The following is a 19,121-nucleotide window of genomic DNA, read 5'->3' on the forward strand; positions in this document are numbered from 1 at the left end:
TTCCATAAAATATATGTAGTTTACCAAAATTGCGCAATCTAGGTATTTAGTAGAGCTAATATTTTGAAAAATAAGTATTTATATCCCAGCACATATTTCCGAAAATAACAAATATGTTGTTTTTTAGCACAATCTGACCTCGGCTTATGATTTATCACCGAAAACAATTACATGCGCTCAGCATTCTGGGAAATAAACATGGCGTCTTACATGTAGGAAATTTGGCCGTCGTAGTCATCGCAAATTTCTTGATTTTTCAGAAATTAGGCACCTTTTTTCACAAAATAAATTGCAGTTATAGGAAATAATACAATCGCAAATATTACCAGGTGATAAACCAATACCAGTAAGTACAGCAAATGACTGACAGTCACATTTATGTTCTCGTAACAAAATCTCACGCTTAAAACTGCAGAATTTTGCAGCCATGCCCATGTTATGTATGTATGACACGTATAACGCACGTAAGACTTGCATCAGTTCCCATCAGCCCCAGAGCTGCATCAGCCCGTGATCGATACTAATTCGGTCTCAAAACTAAAGGCTTACACTTTCCATATTTGTTTGTATGACTATGAGCTCGAGATAGATACTCGTTCTGAGTGAAGATAAAGGTTTCACTTTTTCCATAATTTTTCATGAGATTGATCATGATTGAGGGTACACTACATAAGGCCAATTAAAAAAAATAACATGTATATCGTCCGGACTTTTTAAATAATCGACAAGGGAGGTCCTTATTATTTGTTATTATTTTATTTTTTATCATTCATTTCTGTGTAAAATTGCAATTTCACAGTGTTTGTCAACATCTTATAAAATTGGGGAGGCCCCAGTGCCGTATATTACGCTGACTTTCGTGATTCGGCGAGGAGGATTTATTTCGACCTCCTGGTTTGTTTACAAACAGAGAGGTAGACAAAAGACCGTTCCACTTGTCCAAACACTCGAGTATCAGAAGGATGGTCCACAATAGCGTGATTCACGTAACATGAATAGGGATTAAAAAGCTGTCACGTAGAACCATGTGCTTCTATTGTCCAATTTGCCATCAAGATTTCATATGGAAACAGTTCAGACCCAGAACAGGATCATGTCAGAAATTAATATTTTGTTCTGGGTCTGATTATATGGACTAGGAGGCTAATAAATGTTATTTCCCCAAAGCCCTACCCCTAGCTTGAAGAAAGTGTTTACAATGTGTTTATAAATGATAACCAAGAACATCTGAACATGTCTTTTTCATTACAACAATATTAGAAACAAAGTAAAGAAGCAAATTAGGAAAAATAACAATTTTCTCCAAAAATTAGTGAGGGCTGGGACGATATGTTTTATACGTATGTTTTTTATTTTACTTGGCCTAACACAAAATAGCCTTCCATAGACTTAACGTGCAAAATACGGGTCACGTTTTAGGCCATGTCTTGTCAAGTTACCTCTAGTTTTGAAATAGAACAAAATTCTGCATAACATATCTGAAAATGTCTACTTTTTGAGAAAATTAGCACTATATAAAAAGGCCCGATTTCCTGTGTTTACGTCCGACTGCTAACCGTGTTTTGACCTCGTGTGTTCATGCGCTCATCATCGTAAACATCACTCACATTTTTGCGTTTTCTTTTCAAATTAGTAGAGCTCACATTCACAAGTTCTAGTAAAACACGATTTTCAACACTAAAATAATATTGCACCGATTTTGCACAATTCGTATGCAAAGTTGGGACTATAGGCGTGATAAAATTTTGCCGGAAACCGCTCACAGGCGGATTTAGTGGTATGAACCCTTGAAGAGGCTAAAACATTGCTTTTAGGTTTTAAAAAGTATTCTGTTATCTTTTTCACTATATTTTGAATTAATTTTTAGCTTAATAATAATAGAGTGACAAAATTGCTTTTTTCACATGTTTTTGCAATATTTCAAAAATAAGACTTAATTTCAAAAAATTAAAAACCTTCCCTAAGTTCATGTCTCTTCTCCATGAAAAACTAACTAATTTTTTTTTTTTACTCCGAGCGGTTTTTTTTTAAGTTGTCACAAAAAAAATGGGGTAAAAGTGCATTTTTGTGATTTTTTCAAAAACTTGAGATTTTTGAACAAATCTGACATCACCATTGGATTCCTCGACTCATTTCCTTTCCAAAAATGTATAGTTTTATATACTTTGGACATACAATTAAAAAATAATGATGCTCGAAAAGGCCTGTGATCTCTCTCATTACTCTGCCCTTAACATGGCTACGCCTGGCGGGTGAAAATTGTTACAGCATAGTATTAAAGGCCTAGTGCTGTTCTTGATCTTGGATTTGAAACCTCCTAAATAATCCTGTGGAGTTCAAACTATGGAGGACCAATAGAGCAGATAATCCCATGAGATAATAATTCGTTACATATTATTAATGACCATTGGTGCAAACCAGTCTTCTAAGCTCTTCATGAGGAGACCAGCTCTTAGTCTTTCATATTTCATTAAAACATTGTCTGAAAATTGCACAATGAAACTCTAAATCTTTTGACTCTCACTTTTCCAGATATGCCAGTAGCACAGCCATCATACGGTGGGGCCAGAGGTCCAAGCTGTTTTGACAGAGTCAAAATGGGATTCATGATTGGTTTTGCAGTTGGTATGGGATCAGGGGCTTTGTTTGGTGGATTCTCTGCATTAAGGTAAGTTGGTTCAGGACTATTAATGGGCCATTCCACATTCCACACACCCCGTATAATGGAGGACATGACCTTAATCATCTACACACGGAAGCGTGGGATATTACGGTCATGGATTTCAACAGGAATAGCCCAATTCACCTTGATGCCCTTTCAGTTGGACACATTGCCTGGTGTATGGTGCCCTAGAATGATTTACCTGAACAAACTTTGGACTACAGTGTACATGTAGTGGTTATTCAAAATACTGAGTATTTTACTATTTTTACAATTGGGCCTTGTTTAAGTTTTTGTTGGCCTCAAATTTTATTATTTTAAAACTTAATTTATATATCATGTTATTATAAAAGTATGGTTGGGAGTGTCCTTCTGTTAATGTTACAGTGAGAAATTGAAGATAATCACTTGATGAAGTGGATGAAGACCCTACAAACTTTAAAAAACAAAACAAAACCACACAAAGAAAAACAAAAGTGAATTCTTGCACATTTTTGTCTCCATGCGTGTGTGTGTTTTTGGGAGGGTTTTTTTTTGGGTGCTTTTAGGAACACAATTCTGACGTTCCTTGAATCTTACTTAAATTTCTAATTAAAGACATGACCTTAATCGCCCACAAAACAGGGGATGTAGATGGAGTCACCCATTCAGGTAACCCCATTTGAAATTCATGCACACTCCCTGTGTGGAAGATTAAAGTCATGTCTTCCATAGCGGGGGTATGGGTTTCAACTGGAATAGCCCGCTGAATTGAATCTCCTTTTAAAATGTTCTCAATGTGTCTTTCTTCCAGATATGGACTGAGAGGTCGGGAGTTACTCAGCACAGTTGGCAAAACAATGATGCAAGGTGGAGGAACATTTGGACTATTTATGTCGGTTGGAACTGGAATTAGATGCTAGCATTGAGAACTCATTTGGGAGGGGGAGGGGGTTGCGTGCAACATCATCAACTTGATTTTCTTTACCGGAACCCCTGATTTAACTCATCACCACAACGGCCCAATCCATCTCCCGCTGAGGAAGATTGTCGAATACTATCCGTTAACAATTTTGAGAACTTACACACACAGAATAAAACGTGTCTTGATTCAATCCTAGTGTCATATTTGGATGAGATAACTCGCATTAGAATTATTAATTGAAGTTGACACCATTTCACACACAAAACCAAAGGGTCACATCCAGCATGATTTTCAAGACAACAAAAAAATAGCAAGAGGCGATAATGCACAAGGATATGCAACCCCAAGCACTCCTGAGGATATTATTTTTGACATAGTGACTGTAATAATATTAATATTATTCCTACAAAATAATTACAATGCATTACATGTAGTGGCATAGCCAGGATTTTTTCAGAGGGGGGTGGGTGGGGCAAAATTTGATTAAAATTGTCAAACAAGTGCAAAAAAGTGCCTAAAAATCTTTCAAATCGGGGAAGCATTCCACAGGGGGGCAAGACTTCTTTAAGGGGAAGCTGCCCCCCCCCCCCTTAGCTACGCCCACTGAATACATGTAAAAGTTAACTGAACTACATACATGTGTGTATGCTCTGCTTTGTTTGCTACCATATTTAGATATTGCTGACAGTGAAACAAGTCACTGGCTGAACTGTTTGCAGAAATTAAGTTGATAAAAATTAAATGTAAAAAATGTATAAAAAATTAGTAAAATTGCCAATCACTGATTGTCATGTAATTAAGGATAAGCCCAAGTATGGGGTTTAGGTGACAAAAACAAACCCTGTTGTATGGTTGGATCCATGTGCCCTTTAAGTAGGGTTGCTCAAACAAATAAAATAACCAAAAAAAAAATTTTCTGTCAAAATCAATGTGATGCACTTTTACCACAAAAGACCTGATTTTACATGCATACAGCGCAAATTAAAAAAAAATCACCAAAATAGGTCTGGCTTGTAGAACAGGGGTTTTTTCCCATCACATTATGATGAAATTGTTGAAACAAGCAAGCTGATGGCAACAATTATAGCGTCGTTGGGCAGGAAAAAACCTCCTGTGCTTTGTGGCCCCTGAACATGTTTTAAAAAACTGCCAACAGGAATTACATAGGTGGTTTTGCTTTAAACATGTTTAGAGGCCAATGACACACACCAACGATGAGCAGAAGGCAGGTATTGCAGGTTGCAGCACATGGCTTCCTTGATAACTGGAGTTCTTCATAAGAGGGCTGTTGAATTTTAACATCTTGACATCGCATGACCAAAAAAAGTAATATAGAGCGTCCTATAATGATTTATACCGTAGTACAATTAGTAATGATTACATGTGAATTATCACTCCGCTTTTGAAGACATCCTGGTATCGGCAGAGCTGCCAACATTGGAATATGTAAATGCAGAAGATTTCTGCGAAGTGTAAAAAAGCTTAGGATGTGGCGCTTTCATGCCAAGGGCAGCGCCCTTTGCTTGGGATCAGTACCTCCAAAAACTCCTGGATGTTAGCTTTTTGAGACCCTTAAAATGCCTTTACAAGGCCACTCAATTGACTCAACCTTTTGTTTTTTTGTTAAAGGACAGGACAGTGGGCGTATAATTGATTTTGTTTTGATTTTTTAGCCAGATGGCTGTAAATGCAGAAGATTTAGCCAGATGGCTGCAGATGCAGAAGATTTAATGTTTTGCAGAAGACAGAAGATTGTCAGCAAATGAGGAAGTCTTCTGCAGGATCAAGAAGGGTTGGCAGCTCTGTATTGGTATAATGTTGAACTTCCAATACTTCTTCATCGCCATATCGAGGGGAGAGAACCAGAAGGCTGTGCAAAAAAGCCATGTTATGACACAGGCATTTTTGTACTTTGGCCCTTCTGGGTCTCGCACATTTCATATAGTGTTGCACTTAGGGCTTTATATTTTGGCTGATATCAGTTTCTGTGGCTATAACTTGATTATGGCTATACAACCATAAGATGCCCAGTGTTGTAAGGAAAAGTATGATATCAAAATCTCATTTTGACCAAAAATGCACTTATGGTATTCTGGTTCTCACCCCTCGATATATGTAGGCCATTTTGAGATCATGTCCCAGTCCCACAGTATCCCACTGATACACTAATACACAGATTTAGGGTTTTTCTACATTAAATCAATTTGTGCCAAATTTCCTCCCTACAATGCACTAGGCATATTGCATAACAATAAACACATTTTGGAGGTTTATCAATTTCCTTTGTTAAATGCAATACTCCTATTGCATTGTTTGGAGGAATTTCGGCACAAATTGACTTACAGTATGCCATTGCATTGCATACCAAGATGAAGAATGGTCAATATAATGTGACCCGCTCCCACAAAACCAGGAACAGGTCTCATTTTTGACATTTCACGATTTGAATAAAAATGTAAGCACCAGACAATAAGCTTTAAAATGATACCAAAATTATATAAAGAGCAACAATACTTTTCAAGATATGGATAATTTTGTAAATGATACCTTGATATTTTTGCAAAATTGCTATTCTGAGAAATGGGCCAATTAGTTTCCTGCCTTACACAGATTGAATAGGGGTAATCATAGTTCAACTGTTTTTATTGATTAAATAAACCTCTTTGTAATAAGTACTTTCAAGGATTTTTAAAAGTCCACTTAGTCCCACAGTCAAATAGGCCTAAATTAAGAATTCCAAAATTTTTGTATGTGAATGTCATAAAACCTCAAAAACATGTCTGACAACTTGTTCTGGGTTTAGATTGAATCTATTATATATTTTATTCCAATACCTTTATAGATTTATGTTATTCTGTATCATGCATGTTTGGCAATAAAATGAGAAAAAGGAGTTTTTCCTGTGTCTGTACTTGATGGCTTAATCCTAAAAAGTTAATCTTGAAGCTATGAAGTAACGTCATAACCAGTGATGGTACAGAGAGTGAAGAGCGCACTTTAATGAACATTTTCTGGAAACCCAGGCCTTGTCTTTTGATAATTGGTGGCGAGTGACAAATCACTCTCCTCAAAACTTGTCAGGTGAGCTGTAGGCGAGTGATTTTAATCACTTGTATTAGTATTACACCAAATGTAGGCGAGAGATAAAAAGCTCTCTTCAGCTTCATTTTAGGCGAGTGATGGCAAGTGATCACTCTCACTCGCCTCAAAAGACAAGGCCTGGAATCATTACAAAGAAAGTCTTTGATGGTTTTCTGTAGTAGAAGACTATTTATTCAGGGTTGATACTCAGTTCAGTAATACAATACTGGTCTCCCATGAGACTCAGATTAAAAAACAAAATATATAAACAGCTTACATATTACACTGGGTTTAAGAGAAGAACGGCAGTCCCTTGCTCTGATTGACACAAGTGTCCTGTTAATGAGCGACATACGGAGAGCTTTGTGTTCACTTCAAGGGCGCCGATCTGCGCAGACCAACGATTTGACGCACAATCGGACAATTAGATTATCTGTCTGTTGCTATGATTGTCAGATAATTGATTCTGATTGCCCCACTTTGGTGTTTATGCTCTGCACGCTCTCAAAATGTAAACAAATGCCGTTTTTCTCCGACAAAATTGTAAGTCAGTAAAAGTAATAAAATGTAATGATAATTGAAACAAAACTTTAAAAAAATAATTACTTGATTAAATTGGATTTTAAAAGAATGACTGTACACAGTGGCGTAGCTAGGGGTTGTGGCACCCGGGGCAAGGATACAGAATGGAGCCCCAATCTGGTAAACAAAATTTTTGCTGACTGAAATTGTTAATTGTTGACCCCAATTTTTTTTCCTAGTGTGTGCAAGCATCTGAAACATGGGGATCAAAAAATTTCAACACGGTGTGTTGACCCAAATTGTTTTTAACCAGGGTCAATTTGGCGCCCCAAAAGGTGAGCCCCATGGTATGTGTCCCCCTGTCCCCCCTCGCATCGCCACTGTACACTCATAGTTGACAGGTTGCATCAAACAGTACTGCCTCTAAAATGAAAAGAATATTTCTCTGGTTTGATTTGCAAAGCTGTAATTACAAGTGTGTAGGATGATTGGCTATGGGTATTTTTGGAATGAGTGGGGGAAGTAAAAAAAAACAGATGACAAATAAAATTTAGATGACAAATAAGACAAGTCACAATCGAAAGCAGCTGATACTTTCATCTTTTGTCATCAAACTTATCCCAACTAAGAGATGACATTGCAAGATAAATTAATTTTTATAGAAAATAAGTTTGAAACAGAGACTGGAAACAGACGCAATATTTGTTTAGGACCTGCATGTATGCCTTGTGGTATTTTGTGGTAATTTCGGGTGTTAGGGTAACACCCGAAATTACCACAAAATACCATGAGGCATACATGAATCCCATGTGATGCGATGACGCAATCACCCTAAGTGCTATATGCTCAGGGAATCACTGACCAGCCAGCGAAACCCCTGTGATGAACGTTCGCATGTGAGTGACGTGGAAGTGAATCTGACCATGCCAACTCCCTTGTGATTGGTTAGTATTTTCCAAGGTTGTGCGTTTGTGTTGTATTTTGAAATACGCACAGATACGATCACGTTCAGATTGCATTTCATTCAATTAAAATTCCCAGCAAAAAGGCATGAGATCGCACCCTGTCTCTACCGTGTGAGTGCCAGTGGTGTAGCGTGGCGTGGGTCATCATATTGGGGTGGGCATCATGGTTGGTGCCTGATGGGGGCACAAGCCATTTTCTGACCATTATCCTATTTGATTTTCTAAATTTTGCAATAAATTGTGGGCATGTGCCCCCCATGACACTACGCCACTGCACTGGTGATTGCGTTCCATACCCAGGGGTTTCACTCACTTATGTGACTTGCTATTCGTCCAAAAAGTAAATTAAGTTTCACATTCACAACAGCTGGGTTTTTTTTATCACACAGCACATTGATGTCCCTGGTTTTTTTAAAGTTGCTATTGAGGAGGCATCATTCATAAGTCTTACAAAACAGACAAAAGCCTTACATGTTTAGTGTTGGTTATTTGCTGGCGAGTAGAATCTGCCCAATGTTTTGTGTAAGACCAATAAATGTGTCTTTGTCTTCTCTTGGTTTCTCATAACTTTCTGCAGCAGATACTGAATGTTAAAAAGCCAACAATTATGTCATTTAGGTAGCTTTTGCATACTGTACCGGTATAAAATTGACACCATCTATGGGTACAAAATTACCATTTAGAGCATATTTCAAAGGTTTCAGGCATGACAGGTGGGAAGTACTGAGCAGAGATGTCACTTTTCAGATTTTAGCCTGAATTCAGGTTTTTGTGAGTTCAAATTTCCAGGTTTCGGTATTTATTTTCAGCCCGTTTTGGGGCTTTTGGGCCTGCAATCACATGCTTTTTCAGGGTTTTTTTCATCAGTTTCAGGTTTTTTGAGTCAAACTGAGTGGCATCTCTGACTTGAGAATCCCATCCACCAATTCCCGCCCCATTTAGATCTTGTATCCATTTCTGTATTTATTTATTACTTCTTAGCTCTGTCAAAGTTAGGCCTCCCAGTAGTATTATCTTTTCCACAAATAAGAAACATCACAATATGTGGGCTCATTTTGGGCTCTAAGGATGCAGCTGAGGAACTCTCTCAAGGACAGTTTGGGCATGCACTGACGATTTTAATCCCATTGTACCAGGGTTTGGGCGTGCTTGGATGATTTTAATCCCACTGTACTAGTCTATACTCCCAAAGTTGAGGTAATTGATCAAAATTGATCTCATTTTTTGGGTGGGTTCAAAATTCCCAGGGTTGGCAAAACCTGCAATATTCATGGGAGTAATTTACTTAGTGCAAAAGTGGTCAAAATATTGCTCTGCAAAATGTCTTGATTTTCATGATTTGGATTTATCATATTGAGCAGCATTCTACTTGTGATGTTTCTACACTGTAAGAGAGGGTCTACAGCATCTCTGAGGTAAAACTGACAAATACAAGGTATATTTCTTGATGCTTGAAGTTTGGATTTCTTAAACGTACAGTGCATCCCTATGTACCGCTGCAAGACTTCAGGTCAGTAGATGTCATTATGTTTATGATAAAGACTGAAGTCTTGCTGGCAGGACTAGGCCTCCCAGGCCATTGTCTGAAGCTGATCCCATTTGCATAAAAGGTCCCCTAAGTTACTCTTCACAGTCATGTACTAAAACCATGAGACATGACAAAAAAAATTACATTCAACTTTATACAGGGTTCAAACTTGATCAAATTGTGTTTAAAATAATACCTTTAAAATTATGTATTAGTCCTCTATTCAAAAGAAATTCCACTGATCTTGACCTATTTTCCTGCTACCTAGATCATGCAAACTATTCTTTATTTAAATTGTCTGTCAAAACAAACAGTTTGACACATTTTTTGTCAATATCAGAGCATTTTCATGTTTTTGACACCTATTGAGCCAAAAATTGACCTTCAACCTTTTTGATAATAACTCTGGGTTGATGACTGTCAACTTTCTGGGTTGACGACTGTCAACTTTCTGGGTTGATGACTGTCAACTTTCTGGGTTGATAACTCAACTTTCTGGGATGATGACTGTCAACTTTCTGGGTTGATGACTGTCAACATTCTGGGTTGATGACTGTCAACTTTCTGGGATGATGACTGTCAACTTTCTGGGATGATGACTGTCAACTTTCTGGGATGATGACTGTCAACTTTCTGGGTTGATGACTCAACTTTCTGGGTTGATGACTGCCAACTTTCTGGGTTGAAGACTCAACTTTCTGGGTTGATGACTGTCAACTTTCTGGGTTGATGACTGTCAACTTTCTGGGTTGATGACTGTCAACTTTCTGGGTTGATGACTGTCAACTTTCTGGATTGAAGACTGTCAACTTTCTGGGTTGACGACTGTCAACTTTCTGGGTTGATGACTGTCAACTTTCTGGGTTGACGACTGCCAATTTTCTGGGTTGACGACTGTCAACTTTCTGGGTTGATGACTCAACTTTCTGGGTAAATGACTGTCAACTTTCTGGGTTGAAGACTCAACTTTCTGGGTTGATGACTGTCAACTTTCTGGGTTGATGACTGTCAACTTTCTGGGTTGATGACTCAACTTTCTGGGATGATGACTGTCAACTTTCTGGGTTGATGACTCAACTTTCTGGGATGATGACTGTCAACTTTCTGGGTTGATGACTGTCAACTTTCTGGGTTGAAGACTGTCAACTTTCTGGGTTGAAGACTGTGAACCCAGTGGGATGATGACTGTCAACTTTCTGGGATGATGACTGTCAACTTTCTGGGTTGAAGACTGTCAACTTTCTGGGTTGAAGACTGTCAACTTTCTGGGTTCATGACTGTCAACCTTCTGGGTTGATGACTGTCAACTTTCTGGGTTGATGACTATCAACTTTCTGGGTTGATGACTGTCAACTTTCTGGGATGATGACTCAACTTTCTGGGTTGATGACTGTCAACTTTCTGGGTTGAAGACTGTCAACTTTCTGGGTTGAAGACTGTCAACTTTCTGGGTTGATGACTGTCAATTTTCTGGGTTGATGACTGTCAACTTTCTGGGTTGATGACTCAACTTTCTGGGTTGATGACTCAACTTTCTGGGTTGATGACTGTCAACTTTCTGGGTTGATGACTAAACTTTCTGGGTTGATGACTGTCAACTTTCTGGGTTGAAGACTGTCAACTTTCTGGGTTGATGACTGTCAACTTTCTGGGTTGAAGACTGTCAACTTTCTGGGTTGATGACTGTCAACTTTTTGGGTTGAGGACTGTCAACTTTCTGGGTTGAGGACTGTCAACTTTCTGGGTTGATGACTGTCAACTTTCTGGGTTGAAGACCGTCAACTTTCTGGGTTGATGACTGTCAACTTTCTGGGTTGAAGACTGTCAACTTTCTGGGTTGATGACTGTCAACTTTCTGGGTTGAAGACCGTCAACTTTCTGGGTTGAAGACCGTCAACTTTCTGGGAGTGTGAATTTAAATGGGATTAATAGGCGACTCCATTTGAAATCTACAACCCCTGTGTAGGAGATTAAGGTCATCCATAGGGGGCAGTGTCTTAGCTAGCCACCCGTCTGCCCATCCAAAGTTCGCTACTGGGACAGGCAAATTTGACAGGCCTATTACAGATGCTACATTATAATTGTAGGTGTTGAGAAAGGCTATTGACCTTTTTAGTAGACCAGATTTGCAAAACAAGGCCATAGGAACAAATATTTGAACTCTTTGAATCCCCAATGGACTGTAATAGTCTGGTAAATGTTTCAAAGGTCAAATTAGGACAGGTAATTTTATTCAAATGACAGGCAAACCTACATTTCTAACGAAGACCCTGATAGGGGTGTATGGATTTCATCTGGAATACCCCAATAGATTTCAACTGGAACAGCCCGATGCCGCAGATAATGAGACCCAACTGACATCTTGGAATAGATTCATCTGGATTGGAATTATTTCAAACTAAGTTCAATTATTAAGTAGACAAATCCAAAGTTCTACTCACTGTTACACTTCAGTAATGCGATGATGCGTCTGTTTTCTCACGAAAATTCTCATCCCTCAGGTGCTCAGCAGAGTTTTCTTTAAGCATTTTGCTGAAGGGGTATTTTCAATTTTTTTGGACCCTTTAATTGTGAATTTTTCCTCTGAAGGGGTCCAAAACATTTCCCAAGGGGTATTTTTTATTTTGAAAGACATTTTTAACAATGTATGTATTTTTGGAATTAGCATTTAGGTAAGCAATTTGACTGAATAAGGTACATGAATCACATAACATGATACATGTACTACAATAAAAAAAGAGTAAATTTCTTTGTCCTTTTGACAATATTCAAGTGATTCAATGCTTATAGATGTAGACCCCCATGCCACCACCCCAAATGAAAATGGAACCACTTGTTGTTATTTGCATTGGTAATTTGGCCGGGGGGGGGGTCGCACTTGATAGTTTCAGTTCAGATAAATTCAAAAATTTCAGAAATGTAAATTTTAATGACCATATTTGGAATCAGCATACAAAATGCATTAACCCTTTGAACCCGACAAGCCGCCATAGTGGCTCACGGTAACCTGTACCATAGTCGCTATAGAGGCTTTTACCATGGTGTGTCAAAAACCCGTAGAGTCGCTAAAAGCGGCTCACTTAACATCAATTGCGATATGTTTTGTTTACATCGGAATCCTTTGGCTATCTGGGAGACCGGGGTTCAGAGGTCGGAGACCTTTTCTTTCGGCGTGATGGGCAAAATACTGAGGCGATTTTCGAGTGCATTAGGAAGCTCAGGGTTGGATGGACGGGACTATGTGGTAGGCCAAGGTTCAAAGGGTTAAAATGAGTACAGACAAGCCTAGTATTGGTTCAGTGGTTCTTTGGATAGCTCTTGATATTTTCAGAAAATACCTCAAAACTTTGACCTTTTTATGTTGAAGCCTATGGCTAGCATGCATAGCATTAATATGATCCGCTGTTAAGAAACGAGGAATGAGAATTTTTGTGAGAAAACAGACGATTATCGTATTACCGGTACTGAAAAAACGCTCAACCTGGTTGGCAAAACTGTGAGTAGAATGTTGGATTTGTATAATAATTGAACTTGACTCTCCTTACCTCGTACATCTGTGACTAACATATTATCAAGTGGATTATCCATGCCAGGGTACTCCATACCAAATGATAGCTGCTTTATATGATGTGTTAAATTAAACTGTCAAAAAGAAAGGAAATCATTGGAAGTGTTAATGTGGTGGGTTTTGCAGGTTCTTCATACAGGAATGCTTGTAACAATGCAGAATGTTGGTTGGGGTTAGGTCCTTTTTAAAGGCAATTCTTGTTCAGCAATTCTTGCCCAGTTTCTGATCTATTAAAAAAAAATTGCGTATCAATAAAAATGATACATGATCTCAGCCAATCAGAGTGAGAGATTGAGTGACATGAGATTATGATCTGGGGAGCATAATAGGCATTATATACCTCATACATAGATTCCTGTCATCTGATTACAGTTGAAAGTGCAGTCATTGAATTAACTATGCCCTCAAAATGAACTATGGACCGGTCATGGAAATGAACTATGGACCGGTCATGTCTGCACAATCGCAACATCCACATATCCATTCGATATATGAAACAATTATTGACTGCTTTATATTCGGGACATGGTTAAGATTATAGGTGATCTCAAAACCATGCTATGACCCGAGCGCAGCCGTCCACAATGGCCTCATCCCAATGACATAGTTCAATCTAAACTCAATAAAACAATCATAGTACAAAATTTGACCTCAAGTTGCAGAGTATGAATTTTTTGTACCCAAATTTTCAAAGGTTATTCAATGAATGTACAAATGTATTGGAGTTAAAGAAATGTGCCCTGATAGATGAGCATGTTTTGGATCCGAGTGAGTGTGAGTGATATTCTTTCTCTTTTTCATCCTCTTTTTTCCCTTCCCTCTCTCCTATCACAACTTCCTGCCCGCCTGCACTGCTTTTTCCCGCATCATTTAAGTTTTATCAGCTGTTTTGGCATAAAAAACTGTTGAGTAAAAAAGTGAGCAGTCTAATACATCTCATCTCAAACAGTCCAAGTGTAGATTACATTGCAGAGATGTATCGTTCGACTCCGGACTCGGACTCGAGTCCGGACTCGAGTCCACTTTTTGTTGGACTCGGACTTGGCTCGGACTCGGACAGGAAAAGACTCGGCTCGGCTCGGACTCGGACAAGCTGGACTCGGGTACAAGTCTGTTACATTGTACTCTTAAAGTCTGCCCAAAGTATAGGCAGGAAGATTCTGAGGACATAATTGGATTTGAACTGTTCATGCAAGTCCACATTTGTCATTTTCAGCCTATTTACAAGTTGACCTCAAACGAACATTGAACTCAGTATGCCTGGCCAACATTTTGGTGTGTATACGCAGGATTGCACAATCGAATCATGCATGCGACATGATCCGATTGCTGATGTATGATCTTGCAATCGCTTTGTGCTGTATGGTCTAGTAGCGTTAGGGTTAATGGGTAAATCCAGTTGAAATCCATACACCCCCAAATAGAAAACATGACTTTAGATCTCCCACACAGGGAGTGTGAATTTCAATGGGTGACTCCATCTGAAATATCGCCCCTGTATGGGAGATTAAGGTCATGTCTTCCATAGGGGTGTAGCCAACAGGAATAGCTTATAATTCATAATACCTTATCTCCTGAGAATGGCTGTAAATCATGTACGTGTACATGATGCTGCATAAAACTCTTACCAGGAGCAAAATGAAAATTACCAGCAACCTGTGAAAATAAAACAAATAAATCATATCAGTAAATATATTATATCACAAACTGTTGTGGTGTCATTTTAAGGCTCCAACCACCTCTTTGACCTTTTGAACTCTTGACCTTATGAACTCTATAGCTCCTTACCTTGTTTACTTCTATAATTGGAGACAGAATTAAAACTATTAGGTTGTGTCTGACAATCAAACTCGGGCAATATTTGTCTACGAGTGTCGTGACGATTGAGTTTCTAAAAACGGTGGTAAAACAGTGTGCCTTTAATTATGGTCTTAATTTTGCACTTACAAACCGTTTCAAAAGTTGGTTCTTAGTGATAGGAAACGTTCTCTCCAGGAGGCACCATGTCAACAAATGCCTAGATAAGTTGCTTTTTACCTTGTAAAAGTATCGCAATTTTTCGCCATTTTCTGTGATTCCTTTTCTCCAGGAGAATCAACCTTCCTTTTTACGCTACTAACCAATCAAGGGTCGTGGGGAGTTTGATTAACAGCGACATCAGACGCAAACATTTTAATTCTGTCTCAGATTATTATATGTAGCCATAGACTTCAACCTTATATGTGATGTGTCATGTCAAAAGCAGACACTTTTGGGCAGGTTATCAATTTTGAGGTTTTTACATATGTATAGAGATATTTTGCTCCACAATGCTGTTTCCCCAATGAAATCGGATATTCCTAAGCGAAGATATTGAGTCCGTAAGTTATGGTATTATAAAATTGGAAATTGAGATATCGGCCTTTAAAAATATTATTGAAATGTTGAGAGTAGAAATTACCTTGAAAAATGTCTCAAAAAATACAAGATGCCAGGTATATTCTGGTCTGAAACTATCAGACAATATTTTAAACATTAATAACATCACAAATTTGCAACAAACCCAAATTGTGAAAAATTTCCCCCAGGCAGATATTTGGCTATTTCTCCATTTACGATCCTGCCCAAAAGTGTCTCCTTTTGACATGACACGTTGCATATACTTTTGTGATGTGTTTCTATCGATCCTACCATCTCTTCGAACTCTTGACTTTGTGATAGTGAACTCTTGACCTTTTGAACTCTATAGCTCCTTACCTTATTTACTTCTAGATAGCCATATACTTCACACCCTTCACCCTTTTGCGATGTCATTTTATCACTCCAGCCTTCTCGTTTACATTGTTCTATGTCGTTAGCATTGCTGAAGGCCCAGCCTTTTCTTCTGTAGGCTTCACGAACATCTTCACAAGTATTGCAGCATCTATAAGAAATAGTCATCCAAATCATGTTAATAATATGCTAAAACACTTAAGAAACTCCACATGCAATTTCATTGGACCCTCATTGCATGTGTATCCCTAACCATACCTAAAACTATAATAAGCAATTACCGTATATATACGCACGGTTTGGTTGCCTGGACCAGCCAAACTCCCATGGCTACCAGTCACCGACCTAGTGCTTGGCACACGGCACACAAGGGGTCTCAGGTTCGAATCCCAACCAAAACAAACTACTTCTTTGTTCATCTTCTTTCTTTATTCTTCCATTCTTTCCTTTCCATTTGCCAAAAAGCACTTGCGGTGATAACAGGACCCCATGGCTCATTAAGCCTAGAGAAGATAGCTTACACTTCCCATAATGCATTTCTCAAAAAAATTTAATTTTGATCCAAACAAATATTTCTTTCCAACACCTATTTCGTCAATGCGTGTTTCAGTCCACCGATCATTAATGAAGTTGATTGGCTCAATGATTCACACACGCAACAAGACAATAGTGTCATACATAAGTTTAGCTACTGTAAAAATTTATTAAAAATCTCAAATTTTGTCACAAACAGCACCAAAGGCCTTGATTTTTCCAGTACATTGTACATTACAACTGTGCAAAAATCATAATTTTGAACAAAATTGAGGGCATCCTCCCCAGCAATGTTTCTATTTTGCTTTAGTGACTTACTTGAGTTCCTTTGTTTCGCCTCCATAGCAGCTTTCACATCTATTGGGGTCTAATTCAGGCTCTTTATCTAACACATCCTGAAACATCAATGACATATCATTTTGTGTTACCGTACAGTAAATTGATTAATTCTTGGTGATCATCGATCACATACAAGGAGCCTTTTGATGCCATCGATGACCAATGGGTCAAGCGTCTTGTTGTCATGATTGTTGATCAGCCAAACTTTTCAAGTAGGGTCGGTCGATTGTGATTTTTTTTCTTGAGGCTAACATGACCATTAAGTATCACCTAAAGCTTTAAAATAATTTAGCAAAAATTTGATTTTTTTTGCAACAGATTTTGAAAATGTTCTGAATTTTTTTCAAAAATTTTCGTCCAAAAACAGCTGAGCTGAAGGTAAAAAAAATTCTCCCAAAACGCAAAATCTGGGTCGGTCAGTCCCGTAAAATAGGGGGGTCTATCGCCTTTTTGTTAATTTTGAGTGGAGGAACCTCAAGTTGCATGCTCTCTCTTCACAATACAATAATAAACCAATCACCAAATCTGACAATTTACTTCAAATTTGACAACTATTGCCCAAAATGGTGGAATTTGGATAAAGTTACACCTCCCTCCCCTCTCCTTACAGCTTTACCTTAATGATATCTGCAGCATTTTTACTCTCTTTTCCCAACTCATGCTTCTCGTCTTCATCTGTGATTTTGCTCCCATCGGGATTCAAACGTCTCTTATACAGATTTGTTGCCACGTCTAGTTGCTGCTCACCGGATATATCCATAGCGTCTATACTCAGAACTGGTGAAAGAGATTTGGGAAGAAAAGACTATGTATCAGACACAACTAAATAGAATGTGTTTGCACTTCTTACTCAAAATGATCAGATCATTTTCTTTTGAAATTCAGTAAACAAAATATAAAGCCAAGTTCTATTTATTTCAGATTCGCCAAGGACAAGAAAAACAATAAAATGTTGCCTTTTATGATATAATATGTGACTGACCAGTGACCATCCACCACAACTGAACCCGGATGTCTCCAGTGCCTCTATTGAGATATGCTCCATTGAACTTTTAACAATAAACAATAGGAAACAAAGGATTCATTGACTGTTTTATTGATTTTTCACTACTTAAATGTCAAGTACTATAGACATGATATACATCATTTTAAAGCTAATTTCAAGCAGAATATTTTGGTTGAATATCTCAAAAATGATGATTGGCGACTTCAGGGCTCAGTTGTGCTGGATGGTCACATATGCACAATATTTATACGGTATGTACTTTTGAAATGCAAATACAGAAACATAACTACGAGTAAGTTTCTTTGTCTTTTTTACAATCATGGCGAAATATGTACAAAAAACAACAACTAAACTACAAAAAAAAAGACAAAATTGGATTGCTATACGATTCTGAAAAATATAAAAAAGAATGAACACATGGGCAACAAAAAAATACGGCCAATCTCATGTGATATCAGTGTTCGAAATATGCCTCAAAAAGTTACAGGCCAGCCGGGCTTGACCTTAAAAAGTTACCGGCCAGCCGGGCCGGCAACTAGATGTCAGTCAGAAAAGTTATCAGCCAGGCCAAAAAGTTACAGGCCAATGGCCGGCTGATCGGCCCTATTTCGAACGCTGTGTGATATATACTTACAAGCACATGGCATTTTTGGAAAAATGATGTCTACATTGATCTTTAACTTCTCTCCCCGTGATGAATCTACGTATAGTTCTGGTACCACCTACACAGAAATAAAATGGAAATCATAGATAATTGTCTGGACTCAAAGCAATATTGTAACACAAGCAGGGTTGTCACCAGGACCAAAAAAGTACTGGTTAAAATATTGAAGGCGAAGCGTAGCGAGCGAAGCTCTCGTGCCTCGCACTATCTTTTTAGTGAATGCTAGGGATTGGGGAATAGGCTTTGAGGGTACCACCCCACTAAAAAAAAAATTTCTTGCTCTTTTTATGATGAAATATCATCATCCACTTCCGGACTTCTTTTCTTTTTCTTTTTTTTTTGCGAGTGCCGGACGTCCTGGACAGTGCCGGACGGCCCCGTCCGGCGTAGTGACAACCCTGAACACAAGGCGGACAGTCCGGACACCTTCATTCTTTTTGTCAAAATTTTGAATATATATGTACATGGTTGTAATAAAGTAAAGAACTGTGTATTACATGCCTTCTTTAGTGAGAATCCAAATGGATTTGCCCGCACTTCCACAGATTTCTAAGCCTGTACTAGCCAGTCTTATCTATCTCTTCATTGGTTCAATAC

The 19,121-nt window shown here is 38.3% G+C and overlaps 2 protein-coding genes across 2 annotated transcripts in view; one reads left to right on the forward strand and one right to left on the reverse strand.

Moving 5' to 3' along the window:
* Positions 1-19,121, reverse strand: part of LOC140163069 (endoplasmic reticulum-Golgi intermediate compartment protein 3-like) — a 41,271-nt gene that overhangs the window by 11,574 nt on the left and 10,576 nt on the right. The window contains exons 3-8 of the mRNA XM_072186439.1: positions 18,495-18,582; positions 17,471-17,631; positions 16,834-16,910; positions 15,967-16,132; positions 14,797-14,886; positions 13,208-13,304 (exon numbers count right to left, since the gene is read on the reverse strand). Coding sequence (XP_072042540.1) covers positions 13,208-13,304; positions 14,797-14,886; positions 15,967-16,132; positions 16,834-16,910; positions 17,471-17,631; positions 18,495-18,582 — 679 coding nt within the window. The remainder of the gene's footprint in view (positions 1-13,207; positions 13,305-14,796; positions 14,887-15,966; positions 16,133-16,833; positions 16,911-17,470; positions 17,632-18,494; positions 18,583-19,121) is intronic.
* Positions 179-4,059, forward strand: LOC140163067 (reactive oxygen species modulator 1-like). Its single transcript, XM_072186438.1, has 3 exons — positions 179-346; positions 2,533-2,668; positions 3,456-4,059. The coding sequence occupies exons 2-3, from the start codon at positions 2,535-2,537 to the stop codon at positions 3,562-3,564; spliced, it is 243 nt and encodes an 80-aa protein (XP_072042539.1). The 5' UTR covers positions 179-346; positions 2,533-2,534; the 3' UTR covers positions 3,565-4,059.

This window comes from Amphiura filiformis, chromosome 10 (genome assembly GCF_039555335.1).
Source record: "Amphiura filiformis chromosome 10, Afil_fr2py, whole genome shotgun sequence".
Taxonomy (NCBI): domain Eukaryota; kingdom Metazoa; phylum Echinodermata; class Ophiuroidea; order Amphilepidida; family Amphiuridae; genus Amphiura; species Amphiura filiformis.

What these genes read in the sequence shown, in the direction of transcription:
- LOC140163067 (XM_072186438.1), top strand. Translation starts at nt 2,535, where the DNA reads ATGCCAGTAGCACAGCCATCATACGGTGGGGCCAGAGGTCCAAGCTGT. An exon ending in GGTGGATTCTCTGCATTAAG is followed by an intron (nt 2,669 to 3,455) that starts GTAAGTTGGTTC and finishes TCTTTCTTCCAG; the next exon opens with ATATGGACTGAGAGGTCGGG.